At 40.9% G+C, this 12,106-nt stretch overlaps 1 protein-coding gene across 1 annotated transcript in view; it reads right to left on the bottom strand.

Moving 5' to 3' along the window:
- The window catches only part of UPF2 (UPF2 regulator of nonsense mediated mRNA decay), a 96,309-nt gene extending 90,105 nt beyond the window's left edge, over positions 1-6,204 (bottom strand). Inside the window, exons 1-2 of the mRNA XM_019972912.2 lie at positions 6,086-6,204; positions 723-1,102 (exon numbers count right to left, since the gene is read on the bottom strand). Coding sequence (XP_019828471.1) covers positions 723-1,084 — 362 coding nt within the window. The 5' untranslated portion in view covers positions 1,085-1,102; positions 6,086-6,204. The remainder of the gene's footprint in view (positions 1-722; positions 1,103-6,085) is intronic.
- Between the last annotated feature and the right edge of the window lie 5,902 nt (positions 6,205-12,106).

Here is a 12,106-nt window from a genome sequence, read left to right as displayed (position 1 = left end):
TTATATCACTTGCACAGATTTACAAGGTTACAAACAGATTTTCATAAAGATAAAAAAGGGAAGCATTTTGGAATTGTACTTAAAGACAATGGTTTTAAGGTCAGCCTAACCCAGGTTCAAATCCCAGCTGCTCAACTATTTACTGTGACCTTAGGCAAGTCATTTAATCTCTTGAAGCTTCATTTTATTAATTCACAAAACAATAAGCTTACTTCATTAGGACTGCCTTAAAGACAGGTACTGATACAACTGCAGAGTTTGGCATATAAGAAACTCAACAGCAGCCATTAAGAACTGAAGATTTTCGGGAATTCCCTGGCAGTCCAATAGTTAGGACTTTCACCACCAGGGCCCAGGTTCAATCCCTGGTCATGGAACTAAGATCCTGCCAGCCACACAGCATGGCCAAAAAAGAAAGATTTTCAACTTAGAAAGATTACATACTATAACATGAAAAAAAGATTTTCTAAAAAGCACAAACAGCTCAAATTGCTCCACACCTCAAAAAAATATTTATTAAAGGTTACTATTATTTAATTTCAAGAGTTAAAGCACTGAAATCATGCCTGTAGTCAGTGAAATTAACAGAACAAGTAAATTGAGATACTCTCAACTCTCAAGCAACTGCACCTTGCAAATTTTATTTCAAATAATCACTGTTTTTCCAAAACATTCCAATCTTCCTATTTCTATACATTAACAGTTAGAATAAATGTTCTTACTTCAACTGGGCAGCCTCTTCTTCCTGCTGACGTTTCACCTGTTCTTCTTGCTTCTTTCTCTCTTCTTCTTCATGTTTCTTTTTTTCTTCTTCCTCTTTTTTCTTTAATTCCTCCTCTGCCTTCACCTTTTCTTCTTCTTTTTTCTTGCGTTCCTTGTCTTCTTTTTTTCTTTTATCTTCTTCCAGTTTCTTCTTCTTATCTTCAGGGACCTTAATAACCTCCTTCTTGGCAGTAAGCTTGATCTCCTCTTTTGGTTTCTCCCTGCTGCTCACTGGCCGCCTTTCACTGCAGTCTTTTTCCTTGCTGTTTAGTGAAGATTCTTTTTCTTCCATACTTGCTGGCTTTTTACGCTCAGCTGGCATTATGTTACCCAAGACAATCTGTAAGAGTAAAAGAATGTCAGCATTATAATTGCAGTGACTTTTTTTTTTTAACTAATGTGACACTACTTTGTTAAGTGGAACATATTAATGCAACTTGGCAACTGTGAGAGATTAAATAAAATGCATACAAAACAAATAGTATTTCAGTGATAAAATAAATCACTGATCATATCCTATATTCTATCATTATTAGTTATGCTTATGTCTAAGCACTTTCTTTCTACTTTTTAGTCAGAAAATAGTCTCTACAAGAAGTAGAGAGCACAATATAAGGAACCTCCATGTACCCATTACATTCAACCACTATCAACTTCACAGGTGATATTAAATGACATATCATTTAATCATAAATACTTCAGTACTATCTGAGAACATTTTCAACCAGTTTCACCCACCATACTTCATAACCACTAAGAAATGCTGGTGACACTACATCATACAATATTCAATTACAAGTATTTAAGTGGGACCATAAACGAGTTCTTACCTTCTACGAAGCAACTAATAAAACAGACAAGACTAATAAATTTCATCTCATTGCTCTAACTGTATCAAACACAAAAACTGCTAACTATCCCAAACTAGACTAGACCTTTCATCTCTTTATTAGTAGTCAAAATTAGTCTATAAACATAATGATTACTATAAATAATACCTAAATTAAATATTCTGTTCTATACTTGCCAATACAAGAGCCACCAGCCCAGAGTTTCCCAGCCTCAAGAGTACTGACATCGTGGGCAAGAGTTCTCTGGTGGGAGGAGGAAAGGCTACCGTGTGCACTGCACAAACTGTAAGCGAAGCATCCCTGCTTCTACACAGTAGATGCCAGTATTGCCCCAGTTTTAAAAAACAAAAATTACTCAGACATCACCAAATTTCCCCTGGGGGCAAAAAACTGAAAACCACCACACTAGCCACACATGGCTACTTACACTGTAAATTAATTAAACAGAATCTGAAATTCAGTTCTCCATCACTATCCATAATCCAACTGCTCAACTCCACATGCCACTAGTGGGTACAACATCAAACAGGGCAGATATAGAGCATTTTCATCATTATAGAAAGTTCTATTGGAGAGCACTGGTCTATAGTACAGCCTCCATATAGTTAACTGGAATAAACTCTGGAACAAAAAATGTATTCTCCACCAAAATTCATGATTTCCTTTTCTAAAAATATGTGTCTACTTAGAGCTTAGTGTTCTCATGTCATTTCTTTTATGGACAATACTTCGTTTTAACTTCTAAATCATTTGAAAGTTGTACACAAGAAAATCAAAATACTTTTCATTTAAGAAGTATAGAATTACTTAAACTACTGAGGGTTTTTTTATTTTAAGCTAAAACACAGTACTCAAGTATTTTCAATATATGTTTTAAATTACATCAATAAAAACTATGTTAGCAAACAAAACATTTGCAGTAATAAATATTTTATAAACACAAAGCATTTATTTCAGCCCTCTAATAAAATATTACCACAGAAAGACAATCTAAGCCAACTGAAGCACTTTCAGTGATTTTTGGAGGCACATGTCATAGTCTGTATCTTATCTCAGCCACCTCTTCCTTCCCCTTTTCTGTTTTATTCTTATTCTCCTCCACCTCCATGTTCTATGCATTTTTTGGACAATGACACCCAAAGGCTTCAGATAACCCTATTTGTGAAACTTAAACAAAAAAGGGCTGTTAATCCTGTTTAAACAATCATTAAAATACATAAGAGCATAACTACTTATTTATGTGGCAAGACAGTGTTAATATTTATATTACCTGGGAAATTTAGTATCAACTTCTCACACAGTTTCAATACCCACCACTGTCCTAAACTGACTGCCCTAAGGCAAGCAAACTTTCAAGAGCGAATACTAATAGCTACTAGCTACTTCTCACAAAGTAAACATTTTACATACATTATTTCATTTAATAATAAAATCTTCATGAGATAAGTATTATTTTCCCTATTTAATAAATGAGTAAAAAGAGACCTGACCAAGTAACTTGACCAAGGCTTCTACAGCTAGTGACAGAGCTTAACCAAAGTTATTAAGAATCCTGAAGAGGATGCAGCTAGAAAACATGACAAGAGATACTGACTACACAAATCAGAATTACATCTCTCAGAGTAGAAGGAGTCCCTGATGATGGTTAAGCAGTTTCTACATTATGTTTTAACTTTTGGCCTATTCTAGCTAAAAGATATGGGGACAGGTAATTCCTAGGTAATCAGATAAACTTACTTAGGGATATCTATAATTATATGCAAAAAAAAAAAGTTTTATACAGATTTTGTACTTTCTGATGTGAAGCTGCAACAAGCAACACTTCAGCTAATACGGGAAAGACCAGTTCTCAGAATATAAAAAAGAATGGTACCAAAATTTATAATATCTCATTTATGAAGACAAAATTAGACACTAAGCTCTGTTAAAACATTAAGGAACGTACTTGGAATCTGACAAATTTATAAAGGATCATCATTTATCAGCACAACAGTCCCTCAAATTTTTGTGATTTTCCACAGTACTCATATATTAGACTTTTAAACGTCTTCTATATCAAACTGCAGAAGTCTTTCATGAATTAGATTCTGCTCTAGAGCAAAGGTTCTCAACAAGACCCTCAAGTCTTGGCAGTGGTATCTTCTTTGAACCATTTCATCCTTATATTACAAACATATACCCAAAGTACACCTGAAACTAAATTTAAATGAACAAAAATATGATGAAAATTTTAAGGTTCATGTAAAGGTAGCAATGCACTATGAGAAAATAATATGAGCTTTAAAGTCAGTCAGACTTATAACTTTGCAAACTCTACAACCTGCTAGCTATGGAAACAGGGCAATGTAACTTCTCTGAGTCTATTCATCAGTAAGATGGAGATACTGCCACCTCTCTTACAGACGTCTTAAACTTCTGTAAGTCTAGAAGAGAGCATGAGAGCCATTCAACAAATGCTTATTCTCTTTCACAGAGAAAACTGAAGAGTTAAGCCTAAAATAAGAATTGTTTAGAGTTAGGAGTACTAGATTTTAACTACTCCAATTCTCAATTTTTACACTGAGTGAACTGCCCAAGATTACACAACTAGCTTAATAACTGGGTTGAGACTCTGTCCAGTGCTCTTTCCCCCTATATAACCTAAGACTTAAACAGTCAAGTAGGGACTTCCCTGGTGATCCAGTGGCTAAGACTCTGGGGGCTAGGGTTGGATCCCTAGTCAGGGAACTAGATTCCACATGTTGCAACTAAAGATCCCTAAAGATCCCACATGGTGCAGTTAAAGATCCTGCATGTCCCAACTAAGACCTGGTGAAACCAAATAAATAAATATTTTTTAAAAGCCAAGTAAAAAATACAAGCTATAGAATTCAGATTAAGTATGTATTTGTATCACATCAAATTTCAAATGTGAAACTGAGCATTAAATTATATTGTGAAATGCCATTTCACATTTTAATAAACTCATGCTTTAATATTTTACCTCAAGTCTTCCAAATAAAAACTAGAACTTTTAAATAGAGTCTGTAAGATAAAAATTAGTGATCTTTTAATTGGAATATGATTAGCTCCCACAAGCCAGTATAATTACATTCACACAGTTATTAAAAAGGAAGCCATGCTTTAAAACCACCTTTCTGGCTCCCAAAATAGCGTCCTGGCCCTTGGGCTGTATATTTTATTTGGTTTTCTAAATATACCCTGAACTTCCAGAAGAAAGTAAAACTACTTTACTAATAAAACAGGTACTTTCAATGGTCCGTTGGGAGAGTGCAGAGAAAGGGGTGTTTCCCTTTAAAGCTATTTATCCGCAAAGTACCATATGGGTTATGTATGAAATCACAATGAGACTGCTCTGAAAATGCTCCAGAGTGAAAGAATGATATTTAATCTTTACATTCTGGGTTATTCATTTAAAATGGTCTAAGGGCAGAACAGCACAAGGGCATTACCTCCCAGTCTCTGACTTTAAAGAACGTTCTCAGGAAAAAGGACTCAAAGTTTTTACAAATTCCACCAGAGTTCAAAAATGGTTTTTTTCATGAGTCGTACAGTTCTTCTAAACACTTAATAACTCTGCTAAAGGGGAAAAGTGAGGGAGAGTTTTCCTCAGGTCTGATGCATCACTGCGTGCAAGTCCTAAAAGAGCAAGAGACCCGATGGTCCGGTCCAGACTGTCCCCTCAAACTTATAAGCTGGCTCTGCTCCGCCAACCAAACACCCCGCGATCGCCTCTTTAGTTCAACAGGAGGACCGGGAAGCCCGGGATGAAGGCAAAGTGAAGAATTCTCAGCCCATGGGACTAAAACGAAGTCCACCCAGGAATGCCTGCCCACCACTCTCCGATCCACCGAACCCCGTCCCCTGCACCCTCTTCTCCCACAACCCCCTGCTCTCGCTCCACACGCCTCAGCTCCTCTGGCTTCCTCGCCACAACTCCCCTTCCCACCCGGGTCCACGGTCACCTTCGCGGACCGTCCCTGCCCCAGCCCTAACTTCGCACCCCACACTCCCTCACCGCCGGAGCCCGACACGCTCCGGCCGGTCTCCCGGCTCCACATCCTCCCCCACACACACCCACCCTCCCCATTTCCTCGCCCTCGCTTCCCTCCCGGCTCCCAAAGAGCTCTCCCCAGCCTCCCCTCGCTCTCCTCCACACCCCAAACCTCTTCACCCCGCCACGGCGGGCTCCCCGCCTCCGGCCCCGAGGCCCACCCCGGGCATATGAGGCAGGCAGCCCCTCGACAGCCTCTCCTGCCTCCCTCCCGCGTTGAAGGGAGCCTCCTGAGGAAAGGGGTCTGAGGAGAACGACGCCGGACCCGCGGTCCGTCTCCTGCTCGCCGTTCCCGGAGCGCTGGGGTGCCGAGTAGCCTCACGGGTCCCCGGGGGAGTAGGAGTCCAGGCCGGTGCCTCCCAACCCCGCTCCCTCCTGGTCGTTGGAGCGGAGGGAAAGGAGGTTCCCCGGGACTTACCTCGAGCCTGTTGTCAACATTAGCCCCGGGTTTCCCAGCACCAACTCCAGCGCTCGGGCTCTCCCCTCCCCTCCCCCCACCTAGCTCGCAGCCGAGGGCCCGCCTTCCCTCACCTCCCCCTCCTCCCTCCGCCCGCCGGCCCTCCCGTCCGCCACTCACCAGCGCGGCCAGGCTGAGAGTGGGGGCGGGGCGGAGGACGGCGGAAAGGAAGCAGCTGTCCGCACTATTGCCAGGTCGAAAACAGTCCGGGCTTCCCTTCCGCCGGCATTCCCTCGCTCTTAGCTTAGCTCCGGGGCGAAGGATCGCGAGTGAATGCTCAGATAGGTGCCACACACACAGCGGCGGCTTCAAGCTGCCCAACTAAAGGGGAGGAGCTAATTTTTCAGACAGGCAATTCGCAGGGCAGCCATAACCTGCACCTCCAGCCAGGGCCTCAGCGGAGGGGAGGAGTATTCAGAGGCCCGGAGGCAGGAAGTGGATTGGTCGCCAGGAAAGGGAAAGCGCCTGAATTGGAGGTGCGCAAGCGCAGGCGCTGGGGGAGGGAGACCGGAGGGGGAAAGCGAGAATGGGGAGGGGCGGAGCTAACAGGAGGTGAGGAAGGGCGGTGGAGGAGTAGGCGAATTACGGAGCGGCATTAAGGACAAATTTAGCCACGTGTTTCTCAGAGGCCTTTCCTGGAGTGTATATAAGGAGGAGTCTAAGAAGGGCGAGTTTGATTGGACTAATTCGTGGGATGTTGAGGATTTAGGAAGCTGAAAGCTGGAGAAGCTAAGAATATGTACTGTGAGGGAGGTACAGGTTGGTAAGGGACGGATCTAGATTTAAGAAAGTCCCGTAGGGGAACTTTCAGAAGCAGCTTTAGCTGTAAGTTCAATCTGTAAGTACCCCACGGCTGAAGAAGGATCAAGGCTTTTCTCTTACAGGTCTTAGAAAGTACCCTCTTGTAGCCAGCAAGTTTTTTACAGTAGCATCATCTCCGCGAATTACTGAATGAAATCACCAGGTTAAAAAATTGGACAGTCTTGCCATTTCTTCTAAATGTGGAACCAACTCAATTTTTAAAAAATCGCTCAGCTTATCTAAACTTATTTTCTCTTAAATTGATGAATTCGTGCATCAGACCTCTGATTTTTATCGAAAAAGTGTGAGGTTTGTCAACAGAATCTGTCTGGGTGTTAAGTACTGCAGGCTTTGGCAGGTCAGGAGCCAAAGGAACAAAGGTGCAAAACTGGTGTTCATTCTTGTTTTCATGTGCGGTGCTCCGCCCACAAAATAAGCTACTAGCCACCTCAAATCCTTGACGCATGTCCGAGTTCATTTGTGTTCAGCTTTTGTACATTTGTCTCATTTACTGTTTTTACTTATCTTTCTTTTTTCAAATTGTGTATTTGATTTACAATCTTATATAAGATTCAGGTGTACAACATAGGTTCACAATTTTTATTTATAGTGATTCACAATATTGGCTATATTCCCTGAGCTGTATAATATATCCTTGTAACTTATACCTCTTAACCTCTACCTCTGTTTCCCCTTCCCCTGCCAGCTCTCTATTGGTAACCATGGATTTGTTCTCTGTATCTGAGTCTGTTTCTTTTATATTTACTTGTTTCTTTTCTTTTTTAGATACCATACGTGAGTGATAATCTACAGTATTTGTACTTCTGTCTGACTTCCTTCACTAAGCACAAAATGCTTCAAGTTCATCATGTTGTTGCAAATGGCAAAGTTTCCTTCTTTTTTATGCTTGAGTGTGTATGTGTGACATCATCTTTATCCATTCATCTGTTGATGGACACGGGTTGCTTACACTTAGACCATTTATTCTTAGCACATAAGTTACTCTTCCAAACGGAGTGTTGATGCTTCTTGTACTTAAAAAAAAAAAAAAAAAAAAACCCTACTGATAGGCCCACCCTTTAAAGGACAGTAAAAAAGAAAGACAGACAAATACTGCTTTTGTATCATTGATGAGCCATTATGAGAGAACTGTCCTAAAACACCAAGCCACCAAGTTCTCCTTGAAGTTTTTTGTATTTTGTCTGATTACCTTGAGAAGATTCACCTGTGCTGTTGATCAGTAAATCCTTCTTCTCAATCCTTTGCCTGTCATCAGGTGTTAAAAAGAATTCAGGTGTTAAAAAGAAATTGTGTGAGTACAGGGATCAAAAAACAGAGCATTTGCTATTTTACATTTGTTATTTTAATAATCACAATAATCCTGTAGGTAAGCTGAATTTTATAGAAACTGAATCACAAGATTAATTTATTAAAGATCAAAAGACTAGTAAATATATTCTCTACTATCATACTGAACTCTAACTGCAAAAAAACAAGCTCTTTTTGCTATATCCCACTCCCTTAATGGAGAAGGCAGTGGCACCCCACTCCAGCACTCTCGCCTGGAAAATCCCATGGACGGAGAAGCCTGGTGGGCTGCAGTCCATGGGGTCCCGAAGAGTCAGACACGACTGAGCGACTTCACTTTCACTTTTCACTTTCCTGCATTGGAGCAGGAAATGGCAACCCACTCCGGTGTTCTTGCTTGGAGAATCCCAGGGACGGGGGAGCCTGGTGGGCTGCTGTCTATGGGGTCGCACAGAGTCGGACACGACTGAAGCGACTTAGCAGCAGCAGCAGCAACTCCCTTAATGCACATTTTTACATAAACTGAAAATGCTGCCAATTGTTTTGTTTCCAGAGGAGCGTGTCAAGCAAACCACCAAAAGCCCTCTGATGTGGGGATGTCATTGAATCTTACCTTCAGGGAATACATTGCTCTGAGGAAACCATCATTTTTGCATTGTGATGACTCAAACTTCACTATTTCTTGAAGCTAAATTATATTAAGTTTTTAAGTGTTTATTTAAGTATTTCAGAAAATTCTCAAAAATGTCCATTCTTCTCCTGTGGCTTGCTTCACTTGACAGAACTATACCATATGAAAAAAACAGGGAAATACCCTGGTGGTCTAGTTAGGACTGCACTTTCTCCACCAAGTTCAGTCTCTGGTCCGGGAACTTAGATCCTGCATGCTGTGCTGTGTGGCCAATAAAAGCACACATACATAAAGTCAAAAGAAAAAATAAGATCAAAGAAAATGTGGTAAGAGAAGAGGGTCCAGGACTAAGCCCTGAAAAACTTCCAAATATAGAGGTTAAGTTCCTAAAAAGACAGTGCGGAGAGGGGAAAGCTGGAATGAATAGCTTTGTAAAAGCCTAGAAAAGAAGTGGCTAACTGTCTCAAATGTTACTGCGAGAACAGGTAACATCAAGCAGGAAGGAACCCATTGGATTGACACTGTGGGGCTCAACACTTGAGTTTTTCGGAATCAGATCAGTGAAGTAGTGGGCGTGGATTGGAATAGTTGACTAAATTTGGTCACAAAGAGTGGGACACAACTGAGCGACTGAAATGACTGAAATTGGAGATGAAAAAAGTGAAGACAAGTATTTGAGGCATTTTACTCTGAAGATCAGTAGAAAATGAACTATGGAGAATGTGAAGTCAGGGAGGATTTTGTTTGTGTATCTTTTATGTTTTTGTATTTTTTAATGAAAAATACAGAGAATGTTTATTAATGGGAATGATCTAATAGGGAAATACTGGGGTTGCAAGAGGGAGAAAAAAAAGATAGCAAAGGAGGAAAATCATTGTGATGGAAAGGAATAGCATCTAAAGTACAAGTGGAGGGACTACCCTGGTGGTCCAGTGGTTAAGACTGCAAGCTACAACTGCAGGGGGCACAGGTTCAATCCCTGCTCAGGGAACTGGGATCTCATATACTGTATGGCACAGTCAAAAAATTTCAAGTACAAATGGGAAGAGTGCCTTTGATAGAAGAAGGGGCTTTTCCAATGAGTCGGTTCTTCAAATCAGATGGCCAAAGTATTGGAGCTTCAGCATCAGTCCTTCCTATAAATATTCAGGGTTGATTTCCTTTAGGATTGACTGGTTTGATCTCCTTGCTGTCCGAGGAACTCTCAAGAGTCTTCTCCAGCACCATGTGGTCGTAAGTTTAAAACCATCCAGCCTACATTTGCCAATATCCCCAGAATAGATGGACAGTTGGATTTAATCAGCTTGCCTTTTTTTTTTCCCCAAGAGGGTAATGGCAGAGAGACAACTACAGGTATTGTGGGTGTTTGCAAAAGAACAATTATAATGAAGGATCGTAGGATCTATATTGGATTTGGAGGGAAATTAAAGGGAAATGAGGTTTATATGTGAGTATGGATAGGGTTAACAGATTGATAGGAGTACAGGTTGCAAAGAAAACTGACAAAAGAGCCAAACCTTGAGTGAGGGAATGGGGACAGACAAGGACATCAGAAAGTGGTTCTGAAGAATTACCCTAGCAGGAGGTGTAGACAGAAGAAGCAAGCCCAACAGGGTCAAAGTTCTTGGAAGAGAACTGGTTTGGAAGCTACAATGGGAAACCGAAAACACTGTAGAATCTCTGAAGTGAGACTCAGTTCAGTTCAGTCGCTCAGTCGTGTCCGACTCATTGCAATCCCATGAATCACAGCACGCCAGGCCTCCCTGTCCATCACCAACTCCCGGAGCTCCAGACTCACGTCCATCGAGTCAGTGATGCCATCCAGCCATCTCATCCTCTGTCGTCCCCTTCTCCTCCTGCCCCCAATCCCTCCCAGCAGCAGAGTCTTTTCCAATGAGTCAACTCTTCGCATGAGGTAGCCTACATAAATCCAAATTCTAGTTCCAGTATTTACTAGCTATTCAGACGTCACAGCTTTTTATTCTTGAAAATTGTGATAATAGCAGTACTTTTTTCTAGGGTTTTGTGAATAGTAATTGAGGTGATTTAAATAAAAGCACTTAACACAGTGTTCATAGTTTATGCTCTTTGAGTGTTAGCTATTACCAAATCATTTTGCTAACAATGAACACTATCATCTGAATGGCTTTGCAATTTGAATAAATACGGCTTCAACGACCCTTTCTTTGCCCTCCCACTGGTATGAAACCAGTGCACCAGGAACCTTTTACTCCAACATTATGTATCCTGCTAAGAAAAAAGGAAGATAAAAAAGAAAGGGGAAATGTCAAATCACCTCAGTTTACGTTTTACATTTCTTACAATTTTGTCAATTATACCCCAATAAGACTGAGAGAAGAAAAAAGAAATTGTGCTCTCCACTACTGTAAACAATAAAGACAGAAGTGTGTAAATATCTCTAATTCTGGTTTCACTTCTATCGCCCAGTAGAATAAACATCCTCAGTATTCTTTGGGGAAACTAATGGGTAAGTAAGTGGTGAGAAAACTAACCCTATGTCATCTAATTGATCTCAGTTCTTTAATTCCTGACTTACAATTCTAAGTCTTTGCTGTGAGATAATTGTGATGAAATACACCACATACACTTCAAACCTAAAATGTCCAAAATTGAACTTAATACTGGCCTCCAATCCCACCTGTTTCTTTTTCTGTTTTTATTCTATCAGTTAATGATGCTAAAGGAGACCACATAGGCCACACCGAAATGTGCTAGTTTATCATAAGGATTGTTCCGAAAGTGAAAGTGTTAGTCGCTCAGTCTTGTCTGACTCTTTATGACTCCATGGACTGTAACCCACCAGCCTCCTCTGTCCATGGGATTTTCCAGGCAACAATACTGGAGTGGGTTGCCATTCCCTTTTCCAGGTGATCTTCCCTGACTCAAGGATTGAACCTGGGTCTCCTGCATTACAGGCAGATTCTTTACTGTCTGGGCCACCAGGAAGGCAATTAAGAATCAACAGATTCAGAAAGAGTTCTCTAGAAATCTGCTTAACTGCCTAAAAGCAGAGCATGGATTTCTTTTTGTGAAAGTGTCTACCCCAACCCTCAACCCCAGCATCAAGAAATGTCTCATCTCCAGAGATGGAGAGAAAACACCCAGATAGGTTTACATAAACAGATCTTACTAAAATAATCCTTATCTCCCATTAGTTTCCCCAAAAGTTTGTCATCCCTGGAAACCCAAGCTCCCTTTCCTCTGTTAGAACGGTACCTAAG

The sequence above is a fragment of the Bos indicus genome, chromosome 13, assembly GCF_029378745.1.
Source record: "Bos indicus isolate NIAB-ARS_2022 breed Sahiwal x Tharparkar chromosome 13, NIAB-ARS_B.indTharparkar_mat_pri_1.0, whole genome shotgun sequence".
Lineage (NCBI taxonomy): Eukaryota > Metazoa > Chordata > Mammalia > Artiodactyla > Bovidae > Bos > Bos indicus.
This window is presented reverse-complemented; position numbering and strand designations above follow the sequence as displayed.